The sequence below is a fragment of the Motacilla alba genome, chromosome 10 (assembly GCF_015832195.1).
Source record: "Motacilla alba alba isolate MOTALB_02 chromosome 10, Motacilla_alba_V1.0_pri, whole genome shotgun sequence".
In the NCBI taxonomy this organism is placed as follows: domain Eukaryota; kingdom Metazoa; phylum Chordata; class Aves; order Passeriformes; family Motacillidae; genus Motacilla; species Motacilla alba.
Genome location: NC_052025.1, coordinates 8,086,636 through 8,112,945, shown reverse-complemented (window position 1 = coordinate 8,112,945; position 26,310 = coordinate 8,086,636). Strand labels below are relative to the sequence as shown.

The 26,310-nt window shown below is 35.7% G+C and overlaps 1 protein-coding gene across 10 annotated transcripts in view; it reads left to right on the top strand.

Annotated features, from left to right (window-relative positions):
• The window catches only part of UNC13C (unc-13 homolog C), a 158,911-nt gene that overhangs the window by 21,702 nt on the left and 110,899 nt on the right, over positions 1-26,310 (top strand). For 3 of the 10 annotated variants that reach the window (XM_038147213.1, XM_038147215.1, XM_038147214.1), the window contains exon 1: positions 902-14,041. The exons of 1 other annotated variant lie outside the window; for it this stretch is intronic. In XM_038147213.1, coding sequence (XP_038003141.1) covers positions 11,068-14,041 — 2,974 coding nt within the window. In that variant the 5' untranslated portion in view covers positions 902-11,067. Of the gene's footprint in view, positions 1-901; positions 14,042-26,310 lie in introns of those variants that run through there. 6 more of the 10 variants (XM_038147209.1, XM_038147210.1, XM_038147207.1 and 3 more) reach the window with 6 other exon arrangements.

The following is a 26,310-nucleotide window of genomic DNA, read 5'->3' as shown; positions in this document are numbered from 1 at the left end:
CTGTCTGTAGTCTTAAGGCCATTTGTTTCATCTTGCTGAAACTGATACTTATTTCTAAGTGTGTGACTACTACAGAAGGGCATGCTTGACTAGGCTGTCTGGTTTTTCCTTTTTTCATCCTTATATAAGCAGTCCTGTTGATTTTGAGAGAGTTTATTATTGCATCTTGTGTAGTTAGGACTATAGCACTGAGTAAGATATCAGTGGAATATTTCCTGTGTTTACTTGCAAGAAAGTTTTATTGTATATTTTGTTGGCATGCAATATGGCAGTTTTAAAGAATAAGCTTGATTCTGTTTAGACAGAATATTGAGTAATGGCTGAAGGCTAATAACTACAATAAGATTTGAATAACCAAGCATTCATTTATCTGGTTCTTAACTATAAATCTAATTAATGGTCTGTTTATAGGTTGCATTTATGTCAGCAAGACATAATAAATATAATGGTCTATAATTATTTTATAATGATATGCAAAAATACAAATCATTAATTTACAACTGTACATAACAGATCTGATTCTAGAACTTTTCTGTTTATAAATTGTACGTAAAACAGTGCCAGGATGATAGTGCTAACAACAGTACAAGGATTGAAGAAAGTGAAAGCTACAACCAATGTGTTTTAACTATTACCAGAAATTGTTAAACATTAAGTGCTGCCTTTTACTCAACATATGAAGAAAGTAACTGAATTACAAGCTTCTTTGTTACAAATGTCAGTTCTCACAGACTAGCTGAAGTTTGAGGGTTTAATTTTTATACAGAAAAGGTACATAGTTCACTATATTCACTATAGCATTCCAGTCATGCTGTCTCCCAGGATTAAAGAGGATAATCACATACCTGTGGGTTTATGCCTGTATACATGTTTTGTGAAACATTTACACTCTGACTGTGTGTATGCTCTGTAGAATGGGTTTATATAGGCTCATTCTGGATGCATTTCTGTAGTCCTTTGTGTCAGTTTTAAATATATTTTCAATATGTGTAAGGCTGCATGTGGCCTTACACTACTAAACTGTTAACATTTGAAAAAACACCTGACGTATTCTGTGCAGGGTAATGTACTAACTGCATGCCCAATAGTAATCCGTTCTGCTATTTTAATTGCAGTAAATAAAGGGCTGAGTCCTACTGCCTAGGTATTCATTGGGGACATACAAATGCTTTTCATGGAAAGTGAGTGATATATTTCTTATTATGTGGAGCAGCCTTCAATCATCATGTGCTGATAGCAGTTATGAAGGGTATTTAGCAGATTCATTACAAAAATTATCAGCTGTTGATGAAAACAGGGCTGTAAGAAACAGCTACACACTCGTTTCTGTGGGTCACGTCAGACTGATAAATATAAGGTTAGGGTGGAACACGGCCCTGCCAAGCAGGAGACGCTGTCTCCCGCTGTTCCCCTTGCGGGCACGGATGCGCACCTGGCCGCTCCCCCGGCGCACTGCATGTGCTGTTCCTGCGAGCGGGGCTGCTCCGTGAGCCTGAGTGGCTCTGCGAGCACAGGGGCTGCTTGCCACGCAGAAGGGCTGTGCCTATTGCAGCGGCTGCTGCTGCATTCGGGAGCAGCGGCAGGAGAAAACAGCAGCGGGGGAAGTTCCCGGCGCATAAAGCCCCAGGATGATTACTGTTCTCTCGTGTTGATGTTGTTTTTGAACTGGAGTAGGACGCTGACTCCTGCTCTGCTCTTACAGAGGAGAAACAACCCTGAGCTGCAGAATGAATTGGTAGCTAACATCACAATTACTCTTAGCGGTTAGCACAAGTTGTAGGAGGGGGAAAAATGGGAGAGGAAGGAAAAAAATCCCCCTTTAATGCTGCCTAGGGAATACCGTGGAATTTAGAACAGATACCGTTGCAGACTAGCAGCATGCCTGACTGCACTTGACTTGAATCACTGGGAAGCAGCCTCATGTTGTATCATTTAAGGCTGAAGGAAGAACGGCAAAATAGTAATGGATTTGTGTACAGTGTTTCTGCTTAAATGGAAAATAATATAAAGATGGTGGTATGTAATTTGTATTTTATTTTTAAGAAGAATTTAATCCAGGTATGTATGCTCTTTGTATTTTTGTCTAGTCTGCATACAGTTTTCTGTTTCCTTTGTTTCCTTTCCTTATTTTCATTCTGAATGTACCTCCTGCTGTTCTTGCTAATGCAATGCATTGATTTGTAACTGATTTGCTTTCTAATGCTATGATGTTGATGAAACTGTCTGGGCTTCTGGAATTAACGCTTCATTAAAAACTGGGGGAGGATATATTGTAGGGTTGATAACTTCACAGTGTAAGTTGAGTAAGACAGAATAGTATTGGATTTTTCAATGAGTTGATATGTTTAAATTGATATCAAAATATAAACTACATAATTATATGAATACACGGTGAAAATACAGTATGTTTTGCTTATTTATGTCAGTACCTTCCTCCTAATTTGTGACAGGATTAGTAATAAATTGAGCTTCACGGATGCTTATGTATTTCTGGGTCTTGATTAATCTCCAAGATGAACACCCTGCAGCTTTCTTTTGAAGAGGCAGCTTGCTTAGACTACGTGTTTGATTCTGTTCCACAGCTAAATCTATGTCTTAGAATATTCTCTATTATGTACCTTCTCCAAGCCACAAGCAAAACCACCATAACTATTTCATACATTTTTTTGTCCATCATTTTAACTTCAAGAACGTAACATTACTATTTTTCCTTCTGCAATTTTAGAGGCCAATAGTAGCTGAAACTAGTTTCTTACTATGAGATTGATGGTTCATTTTGCTTTAAGAGGAAGAATTATGCAGATATAAAAATATGACTGCATTTTTTAGCCCTCACCTTTCTTCAGTCACTTGCCTCCTTTTGCACTTTCCCATTAATATATTCTTTCAGCTGACATGTAATAAGTGAAACAGACCACAAAGCTATGTGCCCTTAAACTAAGGACACTGATAGTTGTCTTATGTCTAGTAAAAATGTATTAAAACACTTAATGCTTATTTGATTTTTCATTAGTCTTGAATATCTTTAAACATTCTGTTGCATTTGTAATTTCAATGCAGCCCTGTAAGCAGTAAGATTTTTTTTTTTATAACATGTTGATCCAAAAAGGTTTAGTATTAGCTCCAGCATCGTAATACCATTGTTAACCCCTGGCTGGCAGGAACTCTTATGCTTTAAAAACATTCATTGATGTAACATCAATTGCTTTCTGATGTGAAAATGAACTGTCTGTAAAGTTGTAGCTATTTTTCACAGAGATTGTTTCCTGTTGGTGATTATATAAAATAGATTACTTTCTTAAGCATAATACTCAACTATGATCTGACAATTGAAAATGTAAGGTTGCTTGACACATATAAATGTTCTAAAAGTCAGTCAAAGCTAAATCTTATCATCTAAATCAACAAACATAGTAGAAGAAGCAATAAGAGAATGCTGTTAAGTCTAAAAGCACTAAGATGAATGAAAAGTAGAATTTAAGGTTTAAAGCATGTTTCATTCATCAAAAATTCCTTTTGTAAGGGATATAATGTTAGGAATAATGATTATGAATTAAGATTAGCCGTCATCTCAAAGACAAAAGCCATGATGCAAGATAAGTGGTGGTTGTTTAAGGTGAATATGCACAACTTGGAGAGTTGCATAAAGGTTTTCTGACACTATACCATTTGCATGATTCTGCAGTGATGTCAACACATTACCATAATGACTATATGTTGCTGTGAAAACACTTAGGAAATCTCAGGTAAAGTACTGGGATTCCAGAGTGTTACACAGTAAGAGGATACTCATGGCTCAGAATATCTCCCAATTCACTAAAGCATTAATGAGGACTGAAAATTCCAAATTTTCCTTTAACTGTAGTATTGTGAAAATCCAGGAACAATGTAATATAATAGCTTCTGCCTTGTGAGACCATTCCAGCTCTGAAGCCTAAAAATTCTTTGGCACCCAAGAAGGTTGTTACACTGGTTTTTTGTTTCTCATTTGTGTCGTTCACTTAGGTTGGTAGCAGAGGTTCTTGCTTTCAGGTACAAATCTGAGTATCACAATTGTCAGTATATTGAAGGAAAGACAACAGAAGGGTTTTTTAGTAAAGTTTTTGCAGCAAATTTAGAAACACGTTTCATGTCTACCATCCTTATCAGTGAATGTCATTTCAGGTGTTAAGCATGGTTTCTATCTGTGTCTGCCCACTCATCCTAGTGTATGTTGTTGTCAACAGTACTTGTAGTCACTCGTGCTTGTGGTATTTTTCAAATCAAATATCACAGACAATTGCTACTATTTTTCAAATGAAGGACCACTTCATCAAAAACTTTCCTTTTCATAACTTTTTGTTCTAAAAGTTTGATGTAACTATTTGTTTACGGATTTTAGAAAACATATAAAATCTCTGTGTGCAGAGGAATGGAGGACTTTCTTTGCCCATATAAAGTTGTTCTCTTACTTGTAAGTAGTTAAAAAAATGCCCCCAAACGTAAAGAAAGAAAAAAAAATCAAAGCTGTAGAGTGACGTAGTGCACATGTGGTCACTGAGTTCATGGTAAACTGTCCAAAAGAAATCTAATTCAGGGCCATGCATTGCCCATTCAAAGGCTCAGACAAGTACAGTTGGAGAATTAAAATTCTTACCTGAAAGAAAATGGGATGAGGTTTTTTTGTTTGTTTTTCTTTTTTAATTATCTTTTCTGATGGAATCACCATCCTGAAAAGTTGCTAAAAGTTTTGAAACATTAGTATTAAAAGAAACCTTCAGTACACTAAATATACTGTAAATACAGTCTCTGCATATATGTTATGCTTCAGTGTAAATGAAAACACTTGGGTTCCCAGGGCGTAATGTTTAAAGACCCTCTATTAAAACGCAGGCATAACTAGGGACAGAACTGAGATTAAGTCAAAATGTAGGTTGATACTTTCTGGTTTTAATAGGCACTAAATAGGTTCTGATAATTATATAGTAGCTCTTTTATTTATGGTAATCTGGCATAATAGCAAGCTGGTAATAGTCTAACAAAGCTAATATGTCTGGTACTGACTTAGTTATACTTAGTAATCTCCATATAGTCAGCAAATAACTTTTCCCTCCCCATTTTTTCCATTCCCTTAGTAGTCTGCATTTAAGTAGAAATTAACTATTTGGTGCAATTGTCTCAATCTTAGCAGGTTTTCAACTGAGTATTGACTAAAACTAAGTTTTTTGTATGGGACAGCATATATCATGTATATAGCTGTAAGAGGGGGGAAATGTCATTATTACCACCTGGTTATTCACTACAGTGTAATTTTTTGTTGTTGTTGTTGAAAAAGTCAAGGAAATAGCTAGAAAGATTAAAGAGAAAGAAGTCAGTACATTTAGTCAAATAATATTGAAGCTGTTTTCCAAGTCATCTGCAGTCTCTTATTCTTGTGTGCACATTCAACTGGCCTACCTTTTCTGTGGGATCTCCAGAGGGCCACAATTTACCTTGAGAATCTGTTCTATAGCTTTTTACATCTCAGTATTAGTGTACTGTATTTGGCACATCTCTTCCTCTGTTTTTAGTCTAGTCAAGGCCATTGACCTTTAAGAATAGTTGCTTCAATTACAAGTTTTTCATGTTTGTAATGTAAATACCACACTATAGATTTATTTCTAAAGAAATAACATTATAAATGTTTTGAACAATCTTATTAGTAGTTAATAAATAATTGAATTGCAATAGCCTCAGTTGCCTTAACAAAATTTTGTAGAGAAAAATGCAAACATTACAAATACGAAGGTGTAGAGAATAGCATAACTAAAAATGTGATTCTGCAAGTTATTGTAAAATAGTGGGGGTTTTGTCAATTTGTCTGTCTTCAACAGTAATTGCAAAAAAAAAAGCCCCATCTTTTTACTGAGCAAAAAAAATCCTCCTTTTCCATAGTGGTCATAGTAGTAGGGAAGCAGAGATGACTTTTCTCTCCAGAAAAATTACTCAGGCTAGCTTGCTAGGAATTTACATTCTCTTCCAAACTAATCAGAAGACAATATGCTTATATACATTACAAAGTAGTTTAATTGTAACTGCTTAGCTACTGAGATAATTCACTAGTGCACAAAATTCTATATATGATTTCTGGGTTAGGTATTCTAAATCACAATGAGCCAATCAGGTTTAAGCATGTGCTGTTTCCATCTTTTTTCCTTAAACTCTATTAAGTTTTATGGTGATAGAAGAAATACATAATAGACATGAATGACCAGACTTGCAGTATGACTGTTAAATTTTTAGTTTGGAAAAATCTGTAGTATGCCCTATGAATATATGTGCAGCCTCCTTAGGACAGCAGTAGGCCTTGTGGGTTAAAAAATCAGCAGATTGTAGGCTCTTAAGACTGGGGTTTGAATCAGCAGTTCGGTGGTTAGTTTTATTTTTTTACGTTCTCATGAGTAGAAAAGGCAACACGTTCTGAGGGTGGTTAGACATGCATGAATAGCAGGATCCATAAAGAGATATTACCAGGTAAATAAACAGATATAGCAAACTTCCCAAGTAATTTTCAACAACAGTAAGACCAGCTTCCTAGCCAAAGGGTGAGAGTGCTGATAGCACTCCATGCTCTTGTGTGAATCTTGGAGGGGCTGAAAGGATAGGCAGAAGTCTGCTGCTGTGAAAACCTGAGGAATTCTTGGAACAAAGAGTAATTACCCAAAAGAGAAAGCAGGTCTCTTCATTGCTCTTGGCCCTGCCTCTGCCAGGGTCTTCAGGCAGGTCACCCATGTAGCATATGCAGTGTTAAGAGTCATTTTACCTTGAGACTCACAAACTACGCAGATTAAAAGTGTCAGTAGTTAAGACTACAAGGAGAATTTAGGAAGAATATAGAGGAGTAGATAAGTGCTCTAAATTAAGTTCTTCTGAATTAGGTCATCTGAGCTGATTGTCAATATAGTACTCCTGTTACAGTAAATTAATGAAGCAATGTGGAGTGTACACTGTAATGCTTGTCAAAAAAAAGGGAGCATAGGTTTCACCCAGCAGACTTGAGTTGAGGGCAAGTACAATTATTTCAAGATAACCTTATTCCCAGGCAAGCATAAAACTATAATAAAAGTAAAGTAAAAGACCATAATTAATAAATCTGTATATCTGAATTCTGTTATTGATTCCTTATGTTCATGATGGTTAGAGAATCTCTCTTAAGCCTCAGTTCCTGCAGATGCAGGGTAGACTGTTCACACTTTTTTTTTGCTACATTTAATTAATTAATTTCTGGGGACTATTTTGCATATCACAAAAATATATTTCTGTCTACAGACTCTGGTGACTATTTTGGCAGTAATACAGACTGGTATTGTTGCAGATGAAGACTTCTTGGTTTTGTTTTGGTACCTCCTACCTTCTTGGTGTTGTGAACAGGAACTGTCATAGGGTATTTTATAGAGAGAAAATGCACTTCAGTCTCGCCTTCTTGCCTGCCCCCTTTCAATACACACAGACCCCTTGTAGTTGATTAATAGTGTGAAGGTTAAGCAAGGCTATGGTTCTACCTGGATCTTGCTTTGTAAGAGGACAGTCTGCATCCAAAAATTTACCTCTTACTGGAGAGTGCTGCTACTCTGCAGCTTCATTTACTAGGGTCTGAAGAGAAGCTGAACAGTGATCTAGCTATTCTATTTAAACACTGAAATGATATTATTAAGATGATTCACTTGTCTTTTTTATAAAAATAAAGGACTGGATTTTTTAAAATATTTTTTTGAAATGGGGGTCTGGTGTTCAGATATGTAACTAAAGCACTCTGTTTGCATTATTTAAAAAGCTATCATTTTTAACTCTGCCCACTCCTCCCCCTTCTACCTGACATGTTAGTTTTAGACTTCGAATAAGATCCTTTATAAATGGTGCTTCCAACTGATGTTTTTATTTTGTTGATGCCATGTTATCAACAAATCCAGTTGAATATGCTTGAAACCAGTCTACGTTATCTGTTCACCATCAAGTTGATTGACAAAGCTGTTTTCAGATTTGATATGGGTCAAAAGTTAATGAACGTATCAGTTTGTCCTTTTTTATAGACGAACCCCATTAAGAATTTATTTTAGTTCAACTTTCACAATCCATAACACTTTCCAGTTTCCTGCTCTATTACCGTCTAGCATAAAGTCCATACATACCTCATTCTGTAACATTTCAACATGAATCCTTATGCTTAGAATGGGTTAACCCGGTAACGTTGAACTTCATCATAAAAACTGGTTTTGTTCAATAAACAGCAAAGTGAGAATTTTTTAAATTAGGTCATAATGGTTTATCAGGAGACCTGGATAAAACAAGTAAGTCTCCAAATAAGAACTTGCAGCTCATTCAAATAATTGACTTAGTTCTATGTGCTTCTTGAGAGACTTCCTTATCTTATGGAGTTTTAACTTTATGTTGATTTTAAATGTTAAGAACAACCTATGCAAATCTTTACAGAAAGAGATGGATGAGACCTCTAATGACTCAAACTTGATTCCATGTGGAGACATACTATTGTAGAAAATGAGTTTTTGACAGAGCAATGGTAGGCTGTAAACTGATTAACAGATCATATGACTAATACAGCTGAGATGGAATAGAACTCGCATGAGAGAACATAAATCTGCTCCATTTAGCAGATCTCCCTGTGTTTGTAACAGTACAGCTTTTAATTCACTATGGCGTTGTCAGAAACTGGGTTTAAATAAATTCAGTTCGGAATGTTCAGCTATTTGTAATAATTTCAGTTATCTCTGATATAAAGCATTGGTTAGACACTGGATAAAACAAACACACACACACATATATGTATTTGGCTTGCTATGAAATCAAGATTCTTCTACAGAGAAGCATTAAACCTTATTGAAAGTGAATGGAAATGTTCCAGATTCCAGTAATAACTTCATTATTTCTTGATGCTTTTTAGACTGAGACAGGAAACAATCCTTCTGGCTTGTTTATACATTCTTGTTTTGAAGTCATTTGAAGAATGTCCAAGTCATCTAAGTGAAGTTTATATGAGGGTATTTAAAAATCTGTGGCCATGTGGGCAAAGGAGGTAGGCAATCACACTTCAAATCTTGTTCGATAAATGGTTACAAGCATTCAGTGTAAGAGCTGAATGGTTAACAAGTGTTTCTACATCCAGAAACATGCCTTTGACGTTGAAAAGTGTCCCAAGATGGTTCCTTTCTCTACTAATAATATGTGAAAACAAGGCAGCCTTGGCTCTAATGAAAATTTCTCAGTATTCTGAGAGATGTTATTTGCATTCCTTGAAAATAGCATGCAGTTACATTGACCATTTTTTTGCTTCCAAATATTGTTTGCTCTTAATACACTCTTGATACTTTAGGCATAAGCCTATAAGAAAAAGTGGCAAGGACTGTGCTGCTGCATATATGTTAAAAATGTGATTCATGTCCCACAGATATTTCATCTTTTTATGAAATAGTAATTTGCCACTTTGGGAAGAGTGAAGAATGTTTTCTATTCATTGACTCACTCTGCATCCCAGTTTTGTTATAACTGGAAAGGTAATGAGTCTGTTTAACTTCTCTGTTCCAGGATTCCAGAAGCCAACCAGGCTTTTAGCAGCTTTGCCTGTGCTCTGTGCAGCACAGTGCATTTTGCTGCTGCAGTATTTATCAGGGGTTAGTGTTTATTATTTACCATTACATATGTGTATATATGTAATGAATAAATATATAGAGTATAACAGTAAGGTCAATGAAGGCAAATTATGCAATGCAAAGACTGTTTCTTGAGGTATGTCAGGGGACCATGATGTTTTATAGAGTGCCAGGATGTTTGCAGACAAGGACAGTTCATATTCTCTACTCTTAAGACACCACAGAGCAATTTTTAACTATTTATATACCCTTTATCTAAACAGACTTCTTATTCTGCCAAAGAATTTTTAGCTGCTTTAGATACCAAAATGGCCATGCTAAGAACTTCTTTGATGGATTTTTCAGAGCTGATTGCCTTGGTTTTTATTCCACAGCTTTGAAAGTGAGGTGAATGGTATTCTGTACAGAAGAATACATTGACATGTTTAAAATATATTGACTGTGTTTCTATGGAATACAAGCTGCTTATGTCCTGAGACTTGTAAACCATGTTTTATGTAGGTTTGCAAGGCGTTTTTTTCCGTTACTAGAAAAATGTCAAATTTAATAACCTGAATGAGAATTTCCATTAGTTGTCATTATTTTCTGTTATGCTCTATGAGTTATTTTATTTTTACTTCTTAAAGAAGAGATACCAAGATAAGCCCACTTCTGAGTCCTGGCTTATCATAGCATATTTCAGTCTGGTCTCAAAGCAACTATTTCACAAACTACAGTCATGTACATAATTCAATCTCTAAGGTATAACAGCACTTCATGTATACAATACTGACTTGTACCTGAATCCTACCTGGTTGCAAAAGATGAAGCACGAGAATACTTTCTACTTTTGTTTTATTAGCTAGTAACCAGTTGTTACCCTGTCCATTTTTTGATCACTGCTGTATGTCATAGGGAACTAAATTGAAATGTCAGAATGTCAGTATTCTGAAAGAAAGCAGAGAGCGTTTTAAACGGAATATCTCTGTTAAAGTCAGAGAATTAAACTGGATGAAGTAGCCTGGAAATAAGTATAGCTTATTAATTTTTGTTAGCAATATTGCCTAAAACTGTTTTCAGCTTCAACTATTCATGAAAAAATCTATTCAGACAATTATGGGGAATTGTCTGTGTTTTCATTGTAACCTAGTTAAAACATCATCAGTACTATTGAATTATAAGTTTGCTTGACAGCCATTGTAATGTCGTTCCCTCCTTTTTAGACACTTCAAGAAGCCATGTGCAACACAGTGAGATTTTGCAAGACATACAAAACCTCTTCAGGATTTTGTTTCAAACAAGCAGATGTGTGATTTTTTTTTTTATTATTTTTCTGTCACATTATTCCGTTTTTATGGCTATAGTCTCCATTGAAACATTTGCCAATGATCCTTTTGGAGATACAAATACTTCTCTGGATCAAAAATTGTGTTTTATGGAAACAGCTTAAAATAAACTGTGCTCCATGGTTTCTGCTCTCTTCAAGAGCCTGATCTCATCTTATATATATAAGATTTGCAAAGGAATGTTTACAAAGAAATCGGGAAATAGTACAAAAAGGAAAGAGAGTTGTCAGAGCAAAAAGGAACAAGACTTAAGTCAGATTGGACAAACAAAAAATCCAAAATTTTCCAATACTTTAAAAAGCACCGTTAAAAAGATTGCTAAGTGCCCATCTGCTCGCAACTTATCAACTGAAGAAGAGGAAAGCAATAGAGAATTTTCACTTTCTCCAACATTCAGTTACAGAGTTGCTATTGCCAATGGACTGCAAAGGCATATTTTTGTAGCAAACACTAATAATGAAGATATAGTTCAAGACCTGTCTTCAAATGATAGCTCTTGTTCTGAGTCGTTAAGTGAAGTAAAAACTAATAGCAAGAAAAACGAATACTTATCCCACACAATGCCTGTGCGACGCAACAGGAAAAGCTTGAGCAGCCTCGCAGCCTCTGATGGAAGTTCGGATGGAGAGCGCACTTTACACACACTGAAGCTGGGAGCCTTACGAAAACTAAGGAAATGGAAGAAGAGCCAAGAATGTGTCTCATCAGACTCGGAGCTAAGTTCATGGAGGAAAACCTGGGGGTTAAGAAGTAAATCTCTGGACAGAACTGGCCGTCACCAGAAATCAAATACTCTTGAACCTGGATTTAGTTCAACAGGTTGTATTAGCCAAACCCATGATGTTATGGAAATGATCTTTAAAGAGCTTCAGGGAATAAGTCAAATTGAAACAGAACTCTCTGAATTAAGAGGGCATGTTAATGCTCTGAAACAATCAATTGATGAAATTTCTAGTAGTGTAGAAGTTGTACAAAATGAAATTGAACAGTTGCGAACTGGATTTGTACAGTCCAGAAGAGAAACTCGAGACATACATGACTACATTAAGCAGATAGGCCACCCAGGAAACAAAGCAAGTCTTAGGTTTCTAAATGTGCCTGAAGAACGGCTTGAAAAAGCTGAAAACATAGTTTACAAAATATTAATAGAAAAAATGGGATTCTCAGAGGCACAAAGCACTATTAAAATTGAGTTTGCCCAGAGACTTGGGCAGCAAAGAGACTGTCCAAATGCAAAGCCAAGACCCATTCTTGTTTACTTTGAGTCATCACAACAGAGAGATTTGATTTTAAAAAAGTCTTATAAACTTAAGGGAACTGGCATTGGCATTTCTACAGATATATTTTCCCATGAAATAAAAGATAAAAAAGAAAGAGGACTTTCTTCCTCTCAGACATATGAAAGCATGGATATGAAACTTTTAACCGTGGAGACAAAATCTAAAATGCATGACTGGGAGTCACCTGACAGTGATAAAGACTTGGAATCAGATATAAATAAGAACAGTTATGCAAAAATATCTAAATCAGCACTTCAGATAAAAACAGGCATCACAAAGGGGACTACTGAGTCCCCAAACACTAAAGACCTTGACAGAACTGCTGACAATAGCACCTTTTCACACAGAAGAAGTTATGACAATCAGTCACCAGAATTTGACACTATGGAAAAACAATCAAAGGCCTATTATTCAGATGTGGCTCCTTTATGGCATTTACAGAATGACTTTGCAACACCAAAGCTTAGCCGTTCAGAATCAGATTTCTCAAAATTGTGTCAGTCTTACTCTGAGGATTTTTCAGAAAACCAGTATTTTAGCAGAACAAATGGCAGTTCATTGTTGTCTTCCTCTGATCGAGAACTTTGGCAGCGAAGGCAAGATGATTCTCTAAACTGGTATGGCAGTTCCCAGGAACAGACTTTTGCCCAAGACATGCAGCAGTATCCAGAGCAAAATGAAACAGGGAACATAGAAACTGTTGATAGTGGAGTAAGCGATGGAATAATCCATGCTTCTGGAGACATAAACCATTATGATGATAGTCAGCTTTCTTTACAGGATGATCTTTCCCCATGGAAAAACTGGAATCAGTTGGAACAAGGGGCAGATTTGGGCCTAGACTCATCCACGCAGGAAGTTTTTGTGTATGATATGAGCAGTCCTTCAGACCAACAGACAGATTTTGGAAAGGGCCAAAGTTCTGACCTCCAGTATGATACTGAAAGCTATGATTACACTCTAGATGGTACTTCTCCATCTTGTCCGGGCCTTGACAGTGAAACACAAAGTCAGTGGACTGGTCAATATGATGATTATCAGGAAACAAATTCTATCTCCTCTTATCAGAATCAAAACAAATTGCCGATGATGTACCGAAGTCAAAGTGAACTACCAAGTGACGACTCAGAGGAAACTGCCCCTAAATCATGGCACAGCCGATTAAGCATAGATCTTTCTGATAAGACTTTCAGCTTTCCTAAATTTGGATCTACGCTTCAGCGTGCTAAGTCAGCTTTAGAAGTAGTCTGGAATAAAAGTACACAAAGTTTAAGTGGGTATGAAGACAGTGGATCATCTTTTATGGGAAGGTTTAGAACACTATCTCAGTCTACTGCAAATGAATCAAGTACAACGCTTGATTCTGATGTTTATGCAGAGCCTTATTGCTACAAAGCAGAGTATGAGGAAGAATTAATTGAACCATCTGGTGAGAATGAAACAGACTATGTAGAAGTAATGGAACAAGTCCTTGCTAAACTAGAAAATAGAACTAATAGTAGTGAAACTAGTGAGCAAGTTCAAGAGTATGAACTGGATCAGTCTTTGTACGAAACTCCATATGCAATGCTACCAGAGGAACAATATGACACGCAGTTTGACAGTGTGATCAGTGAAGAGATATTGGAAGTTGAAAGTGACATGGCTCCTGAAGTAGAAATACGGGAGGATGAAAATCAGAATGTCCCAGAGATGATAACTGAAGTCACTGAAATTCCAAAGAAAAAAAGAATACGACCATCATTTAAAGAAGCTGCTTTAAAAGCATACAAGAAACAAATGAATGATTTGGAGGAGAAGATCCTTGCTGGAGGTAAGGAGGTAACAGTGTTTTAATACTGTCTTTTAAGTAAAACATTGCTCTCATTAGAACTGGGCATTGCTTTTTGTATAGTACCTTTTCTTGCTCCCATTGAATTCAGAAGAAAAAAAAACAAACCTTCTTATGTCTGGTTTTGTTTAGAGGGTGAAATAGTTCCATAGAAATCAAAACATTAAATTTCCCAAGTTCTTTTTCAACAGTTTTCTGAATATGCTTAGTCAGACATGCTTGTAAGTAACTATATTTCTTTGAATTTCAGTAACTTGAAAATTAAATTTCACAAGGTTTAAGTCTTAAAAAGAACTAAATAGTACACTATTCTTGGCTTCCTCATAGTTTTATAAATGTATTTATAGGAGTAATACAGAGTGTGCAGATACTACACTCTTGCTTTCTTCAGTAGTTTTCAAGGCATGGTTGGTTCTGTATTCATCCTAATGGGCAGTGTTCTCTACCCCCTGTGCAACCAGTAACTTGTTACATACTTACAAGAGTAAAAGTCTAAACTGATTTTATGTCTGTTCTTACTTTGATTCTGTCCTTATTTGTGCTCCCAACAAGCTCTTAGAGTAGTCAGTCCCCAAAATGGGGTGAGAAGAGTGTGGAAGAAAGACAAGAGTGTAAATGATAGCATCCATGTGTGAAGAAGTTCCTTTAGGAAGGAACTAAATTCACAAGAGAGTTTCACATTGATTTTTTAATTATTTTTATCTTTTGTATTATCAGACTTTACAGGAGACATTCATATATATAACTTTAATAATATACAAAGTAATTACTATTAATAGACAAAGTAATATACAAATATGGTGATATTCAATGTAAACATTAACTGTAACTCTAATAACATTCAGTATAATATTGCATGTACATTTAATTGGGAGCATCATAAAGACTGTAGCTAGCCAGATGGTAATTGTCACCTTGACTGAATCTTTCCTTTATCTGCCTGGGAAAAATAATTATCTGATACATTCATTTTAAAGATGAAAAACTGTGCCTTTAGCCAAAGATTGCATTCAGTAATAATGAGCTTGAGCTACTATGGTGGTTTTTTTTGTACATGAACAACTACTTTTACAATAAATATATAGTCAACTTGAAATTCAATTACAAATGCATTTAAATTTTGATAGTAGTAGAGTTTACTTTAAAGTCTATTTTACATTTAAATAATGATACTCAATTGTATGCTTGTATTTTGCAGCTGTTTTTCTACATTACTCTGTTAGATACTAGGTGGTGTGTATATGAATGAACAGCTATCAGTAACTAGGATTTTCATTACTTTTTCCTGATTTTGTGAGGCATGAGTTTAATTTTACCTAGTCATTGTACAATAGGAATATAATGGTCTCAGTACTTAATTTAAAAAAACACACAAGGAAGACCCAAATTTTGAAACCCAAATCGGTTCTACTGTAAAGTCTGTGTGTTTGTATATAGTGGTAAATAACAGTTATTAGAAAATGGGAACTAACTTTGATACATCCCATGCAAACCTTTCTAGGAATTAAATGTATGTTCCTCTTTTAACACAGCAGGTGAAAGACTTCTTTCAGTCTCTTAATCTATTGACATTTTTTCTTCTGAATAACTGAAACATTTCTTATATTTACAGAGCATCCATTTGCCACCAAGACCAGTTTATGAAAATGTGATATTGGGTGTAGTCTCTGGGGCAAAGTTTCTGCATGGCTACTATATGTCATACTAGGCCCTCCAATTATGTTTCCAAAAATAAAATAATGTCATAAAACTATAATTATAATAATTATAAAATATTATATATAACATTATAAAAGAGGGGGAAATAAAGTAGAAAGGGAATACATCAGGAGGTTAAGGGGAATTTACAAATGAACTGCTGCAACACATTACTTCTCAGTTTATTCTGAGAACAGTGTGCATTCACTCTTGAGCAGCAGCATTGTTTCCTCTTCACACTGTGTTTTCCATGCCATCAAGGAGGAGGGATACATGTTTCAGTCAGGAATTCTGCTGCAGCAGCTACCAACTGGTTTGTTAAAAATGGGTCTTCAGATTCTGTAGCATACCTAGCAATACCTATTAGCAATACCTATAATCTTTCATGTTTTTGTATCTAATGGATGAATATGGTATTCTTACCTTTATGTCTGTCCACAGATCATGTAGCAGTTCTTCAGAATTTAAAACTTGCAAAATACATTTTCTAGCTGGAGTAGTCTACTCAAAGAATATATTACCTGAAAACTATTTCTGTTGAGTGACAAGTAGTAGTGTTGGAGCAAAATCCTTATTTTACTTTCAGCTTACTCTCAGTGAGCTGGATAATGGATATTACAGTCAGTCTATTCACAGATAATGAAATCCACAGGTGGGATGTCTGTCCTTGGAGACCGTCAAAATCCATCTGGACATGGTCCTGGGCAACCTGCTCTGGGTGGCCTGATTTGAGCAGGGTTCTTAGACAAGGCCTCCAGAGTTCCCTTCCAGCCTCAGCTGTTCTGTGATATGGAAATGCGTTTTTGAATACTTTGTATGCAGCCTTTGAAGAGGGATGTCTTCTTAATGTCAGTTTGGCTGCTAAGACAAAACACCTTCAATTTCTGTTTATTTCTTGAATGGCACAGTCTAGGAAAAATATTTTATAAATCAGTTCTTAAAGGAGTTCTTCAAAACTCCTAAAACATACTTTGTAACTTCTCATTTTTGACAACCTGCCTTCTCTTCTTTATGTGTGTGATTAGGCATGTCCAGAGAATACTTAGTTTGTCATTTAAGCAAATAGTTGTATAAGGTATTCAGTCTTCATTTTAATATTTACAGAAGCAATAATAACTTTTTTTTTAAAAGTGACTAATAGCTGTTCTAGGATTTATATTACTTTTATGAATGTTTTTTGGGTTTTATTACTCTCTTCCCCCTGTAACTGATTCACAGCAGCTTCAGATTTCATACCTTTAGATGGAAAAGTACTAAAGAAAGAGAAAAGTTTCTTTGGATTAATCTTCATTATATAACCAAAACATAACCTATTCTTCAATGGATTGTTTCATTCCTGCATGCAAGCAGGAGTTGTTAAACAATCTGTCCAAGCAGAGATAGAGCTGTATAATATAGTAGTTTTGCTTCTGTAATTTAATACAAAGAAGGTTTTAGAATTATATGATTTTCATTCTAGTAATGCATAAGGTAAGGTCAATAAATCTTGGGTACATAAATAATTTGTTAGTGTATAAGAACCCCATAAGATATTCCTGTTCTCTGTCACTATCTAGAGAAAAAATACACTCTGGGCTGATTGCATATGTATTATTTATTACAAAATGCTCTTGGAGGCATACTGGAATGACTAGGTTATATGAATGAGAGGAGACATGAGCAGTACACGAGTAATCCTCAGATTTAATGTGCTGTAAGGATATAGAGACATTGCTTAGATGCATGTATATTAATGGAGGGATTGACGGCTTGAAAAAAATCAAAGAAATGCTACCCAGTTATTTGTTTCTTTGTACACTGTAATTGAGAATGACTATCACTTTTATTCATTGTTCTAGTCCTCACGTGTTATTTTCTAGTTTTCTTTTTCCCTAGTGGCTTCTTCCATTTCGTCCCTCTCTTTTACAGGTGCCTTAGCACCTTCTGTCCTGATGAAACTGTGCCTCTGAAAAAGATTCCAGAGTTGCAGGCACTCTGCTCATCTGCTTTCAATGATAACATTTACTCTTTCTATGAATGGTAGTTTGTGAGCAGTACCTTCTTGCTCTAGTTGTTGAAGATCTTGGTCATCATTTGACATGTCAGATTTTAAAAATCATTCCAATTTTAAAAAGCCTTTGGTCTGAATTTTCAGACACACCTCTAGATTGTTTATGATTGCAAGATGGGTGGACTCATCTAACTCTATACGTAGGTGCAGTGGCAACTCAAGAGAACAAGGAGCAGGGCTTGGATTTGCCTCTTTCACCGTAGAGGGAAGTGTTTCTGTTGTCTTATAGGAAGGATTTGTATTTCACTTTATGGTGTCTGACTGAAGGACTGAAGAACAGAACTTAGAGATGAGTATGAATGCACTCTTAATTTTGTTTATGCTAACATCTGAAACCAAAGGAACCAGTAATATATAACCTCACTGCCCTGGTGCTGTGGTCATTTGGTTCCATTTTAAAAAAAGCTGCTGGGAAAAATAAGCTTATTTCAATGCAATTTCAAATTCTGCCTATTGAAACTGTGATTTTTTTTTTAAACAAGTACTTATTGTCTTATTTGGACAGCTTTCTGGCCTTTTTGTGAAAACTGTTAGCAGGAATTGCCTTAGTCAGCTGTATTTTCTCAAAGAGTAAAGACTTTAGAAGTTAATCTAACCCTGGCTTGTTTTACTTGGCTTGTTTTACTCGGACTTTTTTTCCTATGTCTTACCTTCTTCATGTTTGTTTTTAATGCACTTGCATAGGTGCACAGTTACTCATAACTAATAGCTGTAATTAATAGTGCTTTACTGCTTTTGTTACATGAATGTAAGTCTTAGATTTGGACTTGAAATGATCAGTGCTGTGGGCCAGATGAAGATCAATTGATCTGGTATTGTTTAATAAATTAATCTGTCATTTTATAGCCATTCAGATGGAAATAGGATAAATAAAAACCTTACCCTTGTCATGAAAATTCCTTACTCTTTGGTGGTGACCGTAATGGAGAAATAAAAAACCTATTAGAAGTTAAAATGGTTTTTTTATCTGAAAGAGTTCCTCTGCATACAATCTACATTAACTGTATTAGGAAGTGAGCTTTAAGAAAGGACCACTGTTTGTACAAAGAGAAATATATCCCATTTTATTTCTTAATTTTTTGGGGTAACTACATTGATTAAAATATAGTGAGTTGTATTTGGGTTTTTTAGGGGGGTTTCTGTAAAAATAAAGTTCCTTTTCCGTCTTCTGGTGCAGACTGGGGAAGGGAAGGATGTCCTAGAAAGATGGCAGAAATTTAGTTTAGTGTTTAAAATACTGAACTAATTAATAGAGATAGAACATGTGTATTTGCTTGTACTATGCCAAACTGAAATGCCTGTTCTTTCATTGGCCAGTACTAGCAGCGACTGCCAGTCAGTCTTGTTCATAAGATAGTATAAAAGAGATTGTTGCCAAGTCATCTTTTGTCCTTTTTAATCTGTCTGCTTTTGTTACAAAGAAAGTTACAGTTTTTCATGTTTTGGGAATTCTTTGAAATCTAAGCACATTCTGTTCCCATTACACCTTATTTCTTCAAGTATTCTGCTGTTAAAAATTAAAAAGAAATTTTATAAAATTAAAAAAAAATTCAATCTAAGTTGTCTTGAACTAATGCAGCTTTCAGTTGATACTGTGTGGACATATTTTATACTGTTGAGGTGTGTGTAATGTAAACCCAGGTTCCCCAAAACCCCCCAAAAATGCTTGAAGCTGAGTTGTGACCACATTCTAAGTTGCCTGGAAGTTTAGCCTCACCTTGTTCAAAGTAATGAATTAAACACTTTTTTGTGTGATCTCTTTGAGAAGCTTTTTCTACACTCAGCCCGATGGCATTTTACATCTTTCTAATCTCAGGCACCATCTGATGAGGGAAAAAAAAGGTGACTGAAGGAACGCAGTTAGTCTTTGCATCATTGGGAAAGAATAGTCCAGACAGAAACACTCAGAATTAATAAAAAGTAGCAGCAGTACCAAAGCTCAAGATTTTTTGTTCTGTTTCAAAGCATTGGAGCGACAGTATTTAGTGATACAAGGTTTTGTTTGATTTCCCACATCTTATTTATTTATGGTTTGTTTGGGGTTTTTTTCATAAGAGTGATAAATTACTTCATTAATATAAGGCCTGATTGTGCATTCTGTGTGGTTGATATAGTTCATCTGCAATGTTTAAGGAAAATGAATATTTATTCACTGAATGTATCATCTATAAAGAGATGGATTTGGGGACAGAATACTTTTCAACAGAAGGCAATTAATCTATTGCTCTTCTCTTCATGTGTAAATAATGTAAAAAGGCAGATTCCAGAGAGTTTTCATCTGTAACTTCCCTTTCATGTGTAACTTCCCTTCTCTGTTTACGTCAGAAGATGGTCACAATGGAACAGATGTAAGCCCGCTGGTGAAGAAATGGTTACTCTTGCTATACATTGTAATAGATGTGTGGTACTGAGGAAACAAGATTACTGCAAGTTAAGGAATCTGTTTTGATGCTGTATTTGGAATGATAATGAACCACAGAAATGTAATAATCCAGTTTTTTCAACTGTCTTGGTTTTCTTAACATCATGTTTGTGTCTGTCTTTTTGTGAGGAAAACAAAAGGATGGATGTCTTTAACTCTTTTTTTTGGAGGGAATGGGGAAGCGGTTCAATAAGAAGCTGCAGTTGCACAGCATGGGAGGACACAAGATAGATTTTCATATGATTTGGTTAGAAACTGATAAATACAATATTCCTGCACCCAAACTGGTTAGCCACAATTCCTTTTTCACATGTGTATGTGTGCACTCTGAAAATCCTCCACTAATATTACAGGAGGTAAAATAGTGTTCTAAAGAGTTATTAACCACTCCATGAATTCAAGCAGGATGGTGCTGATCAACCAAGGTATATTGATTTGACTCAGCTTCGTATGCTTGTTTCATGCACAGGAGAGTGAATGCATTATTTTCTTGCTACTGGTTTCACTGGAGTCAGCATAAGTCTTTATACCCTTCCCTTCCTATTTCTCTACTGTCCTTTGATGGAGAAAAGGTATGTCAGAGACTTAAAACAGAAAATGGCAGTCTGTCCAGCTTGAGATTAATAGATCTGTAGAAAGGTTGCTTTTGAAAAATTATGGCAGGAAATCTTATCAGTTAGTCATGAAGATGATACATCCATCTTTTTGTCTGTGAAGAAAAAGCAAGTAGTTACCAGCTAGTCTAAAGTTGGGACTTCATGAAAGGATGCTCTGTATCAGTTGCTTGCTACACACTCAGTCTGTACTTTTTCCCCACTAGTTAAGTGAGTGAAAAAAGGATTTAAAAACCTGTTTAATATGTCTTCCAGGAAACATAATAGTGTTCTTCTGGCTTATTGTGTTTTAATTCTTGGGTTACAACATTTATTCTTATCGGGAAATCTTAGATTATAATACTGGGTCTGTCTTTGTAAACAGGATAGTAACCAAATAGATTGAAGAGCAACAGTTTAATTTAGCATAGTAACTCCTGCTAAATCAGCGTGCATTACATCAGGGAAATGTATGTCACAACAACATTCATGTAACAGTCTCAGATTCAAAAAATTTCTACTGTTACCAGAAGCTGTTCCTAGAACAGCTACACCTATTCTTTAAGCATAAAAAACAAATAAACCAACCAGGCAAACAAAACCAGACAACACCCCAAAACAAAACCAAAATCCCAAACAAACAACAACAAACCAAAAAAACCCACAAACCCCCCCCCCCATCCTTAATCAGAAATCTGTATTTTGGCTGTTTAATGAAAACAAGTAGACAAACAAACAAACAAACAAAAAACCAACGAAGCAGAGCACCCCAAGCCTCTTCTGTTTAGAGAATGACTTCTGTTTTTAAGAAAAATGATTTGTTAAAACTACTGGACTCCTCCACAAACAAAGAAAGTCTCTGCTACTCTCCTCTTTATGAAAACAGGAGGCCATTTAACGCTGTTTTGACTGACTTTGGAATTCATGTAGATTAATAAATATTCATGCAGTTCATTTGCTCTTTTTGAGCTTAAACAGATATAAAGCTGCTAGAGCTAAGAGGAAAGCTGACCATGAATATCAGTTCCAAGGGATTTTTATACTGGTTTTTCTGGGAAAATGAACACAATATTGTATCATCAAGAATGAAAAATATTTTTTATTTTTATTTCCAAAATATTTAAGCATTTTCTTTAGATTGTTGTTTTTTAGAAGTGGAAATAACACTGCATAATTTTTGAATGCAGCTTTGGGACAGAAGGAATCTTGTTAAAACATCAGGCTGAAAAAATATCTAGACATGAATATAAAAAATGTAATTACTTGGAAAATATGAATTCATAAATAGGCTCAAGTCTTCCTCTCATGTATTAGTGAAGTAGAATATTACAACAGAGTGTGTAAGAGTTTGTCTGTTATGCTGTCAAAGGGAAATTCTGACTACTCCCATGGGACAGGTACCAGGTTTTTTTCTTTGTGCACATTTTCCAGGTGATCAGTGGAACACCTAGACAGTTGTCTCTCAGGAACTCTAAATAGAAGGAAATACCTGAAACCTCTCCAGTTTTTGCTGATGCAAAATTATTGTTGATACTGACAGAACTTTGCACATCATGAGGATTGTTTCCTTGGAGGACCTGAGAATATTCTTAAGATGGCTTGCAAGATAAGTTTTAGTAAATCTGAAAATCAAGACTTGTGGTTGTGTTGATGACAGAGCCATTTTAAAACATCTTGGATGCTATGATAAAGAATATGGTGTGTAAAAGATACCAGGATACAAGTTAGCTAGAAAAAAACACCACAGAAAATACTGTAATCTGTTTTTGTTAAATTAGTAGTGGCAAAGAGCAATCTGCTGACTGACACTCAAGTAGCTTCTCAGGAGTAGATTATTGGAGCAGCAGCAAGTGATTTGTCAATGCTGTCACAGACCCAGAAACTATGGATAGCTCTGGGTATCACCAGTGCAGCTGCAGCACCACCAAAGCAATTCTTGTCCTTCAGCTGCATATATACCAAGATGGAATAAGGACAGACAGATGTGATGGATGTACTATTATTGAATGTAAAAATGAACCAGGAGAGAGGAATATTTATAAAATGGATGAGTATAAACTAAAGCACTTTTTAATCTTATCCTGTAGCTCTTCCTGTTTCATTTAGCACAAACAGGATGGAGTTGATGCTCCTCTGAATCCATAAGGCAAGGAGGGTACTGCAAACATCAAGTAGGAGAATTTTCCTTAGGAACTTTTAAAGGCATGTTGGGTGAAATTTCCATTTTCTAAAAAACCATGAAAGTAAAGGACAAGGAGATATGCCTTTTTCTATTAACTATAGAAAGGGATTGAGGATTTCAGAAGGATTTATGTGTGTCCTATCGAGCAAAAAAAATCCAAAAGTACCAAAAGTCATCCTTTGAATTCCAGTGTACCAGTCTATAGTTTTTAACATCTGTGTCTCTCTTTGGTGTTTAGGCATAGTTATTTCAACTTATTATTTCAAGTAGAGCCAAAACTATAATTTGATTTTGAGTTTACCTATAACATAAAAGATGACAGTAAATAACAATTTTTAAGGGTTTAATGCTAATCATATTATTTCAAATAGTGTTCTTCTCTTGTATCTGTTAAGCTAGTTTCTTATCAACAGAAGAAAATCTGATATCTTTGTCTTATCTCAGTAAGTGTTATTAGCTTGATGTCATCTTTTTATTTTGTGTGTGATTATACGTTGACTCATTTTTTCTTTCAGTGCTGTAAGTCTTGAAATTAGCTAAGCTTATCTAAATTTTTTAGCCTTCTAGTTTGGGGGTTCTGAATGTTTGTAATGTTTAAAGTGTTTGAGATTGTTTTAAATAGTTTCTAAACCTTATTTCAGAAGTGGAAACTAGTTCACAGAAGAAGAAAACTTTATGCTAACAGCAGCTATGGATATCATATCCTGTGAAATATGTGACTGTTGCTCAGACACTGCTTTCTGATCCTAGCTGTACATGTTATTCTTGCTCTTTAAGAGTAGTATGTTTATATGACTTGTGAATGTGCCACCATTAGCATTTTATTTTACAACAGGGGTACACTTTTGAAGCAAATCTTTGTCTTCCCAATTTGCCACATTTGGTTTGATCACTGGAATGGCTGAGTGGGATCCATGTTTTACTGATGCAACCAGGCCAGATGTTGCTCTTCAAGATCACATCTGATGTGCTCAGCAGCTCAACAGCTAATGGGCTTTCTAGTCATCAGGCCCAAAAATAGAGCCAGTATGAAGTAAATGCCCCTGGAACATTTTTGCTGTGAGCACTTGTATCTTTGCCACCAACTGCTTTGACCTTCTGATCTGCTCTTACGGCACTCAGCTCTTTGCTATTGCCCCCGTGTTCTCTGTGGCCCTGGGTGGAGAGCAGCTCACCCCCCTGTCCCAGGCTGCCACCAAACATCCCAGCCCTGCTGTCACTTCTGTCTATGCTGTCAGGATAAACCAGATTGCATGTTTTGGTGCAATCCTGGTGTTCAATGCAAGAAGAAGCAAGGAACATGTTTTTTGGTTGTTGGAATCCAAAGAAATGTGAGAGGAACAAATGTGAGAGGAACTACTCTCACTTTTGTTCTCCAAACAAGGGGTTGTTTGCTTGGATTTCTTTGGAAGTAATCTGATTGGACTTCAGCTTACAACTCAGACCATGATATAGTGATTCAAGTCAAGCACTTTGTGGCGTTGTTAGCTTTGTGATGCAGAAAGATTTGCAATAATCAATTATCTATTTGTTTTCACAGCAAATAATTAATTACTTGGTTGCATGTACTGTTATCACATGTATTGAGGAAGATAAAATATGCCTTTTCATACTTTTTGGATAATCTATGCCTTATCATTTTAATGCTTTCTGGGGTGAGAAGAGAGTGCTTAAAGTGCATGCTGACTTTTACTTCCTACTATCACTCTAACAAGCCAGAGGAGAGCCCAGTCTTCAAGAGAATGGTATTTTTTAGAGCTCACTGCATTCTGTAATCAAACAGTTCTCTTGACAGTCTGTAACTTACTGTTTTAGAGATAAGTCCTAGAATTTGGTAGAAATGTCTACTGGCTGTTAAAAAACAACAGAAAACAAAGCCATTAGAAGTTTAATGGGAATCAATTTCTAAACACCAGAGATGTTTTTAAAGCATGTCCTTTTGTTTCAGATTTGCAGACCACTTTATTAATAGAGACACAAATGCAGTTTTCATCTTCACCAAACTGACCTCCTGTTTTGACTCTCCATGTATCCGCTAGTAATTTTTCTACATCACTGCTAGTAAAGTGCTAGCAGCAATTCTTCTATTTCTCCTGTCAACCAAGCTTTATTCAAGTTTGACCTTCTCTTTGTCAGACAAGCATCACTCATCTCTTATGATGTGCTAGCTTTAATATTATCTTTCAAGCGTTATACACAATCTCCATAGAATAAGCTTCAGCAGTACAACATCCTCTGGCCTTACACAGTGTAATGTTCTGTTCTCTAGTGGCAATAATAGCTTCTGGGTGCAGCATTTATTATTTTAGCATGGCTTAATTTGTGTCATTGTTTTGGCCAATCTACTTCTTTAATGTTCTGCTTCTATCCAAACCTGGTTTTCATCTGTTATTTCCCTTTCTTGGCAATAGATGATAGTTAAAATTGTCCATCTCAGACTTGAAACTGCTTCTGACTGTGGGTACTTTACACGTTATTTTCATGGAACAGCTGTATTGTTATCTAATTCCAGCAAGTATTTAGTCTGAAGGCTTTGCTTCCAGGAACAATGTAATTATCAGTCAGTTTGATGTTCTTACAGCCATTTTTCAGAATTAAATATTGAAATGGTACTTTGAGAGAATAATGAACTTAAATTCTTTTTCCTACTTGGTGTTGTGCAGTAATGCACACTTACAAGAGTGGAAAAATCAATGTTTTGATTAATTTTGATCCTAGGGTTTCTTAACAATTTAGATTTTTAGAACATTGTTACAGATCTTGTGCTATGGCACGGAGTAGAGAACTGGATTTTTGCAGTCATTAAAGAAGGGGGAGTGTATAGGGACATTGTTCTGCTGCTCAGAACAGTGCAGAAGGGAAATAATGACACAAGGCTTTTGAAGGAGGGTTATGACTGGGGAGCAGAATCCCCTGAACCTCTTTGATGGAAATACCTCTGCTGACTGATAGAGCCAGTTGTATTTCTGATGGTGTCACAAACTACAAACGCAAAGGTCTGTCCTGACTCCCATATCTTCATTACTAATATAACTTTCATGCTGGAAAACTCTGCCTTTTCAGAATCCTTAATAGATTTGTTTTTTCCTCAGAAAATTTGGTATAGAAACTGGTTTTCTTGTATGACTAATTTCTCTTTTGTGTGAGAAGTTACAGGTGACAGCATTGCTAAGAGAGTGAATAAACTGGACCATGACTGAAAACTGAAAACAGTTGATAAAAATATAAAGTTAAACTTTTCTCAGATCTGTTAATTTCCATTCCAAGTTTGAATAGCAATTATGCAGTATTAATAAACACTTGTTG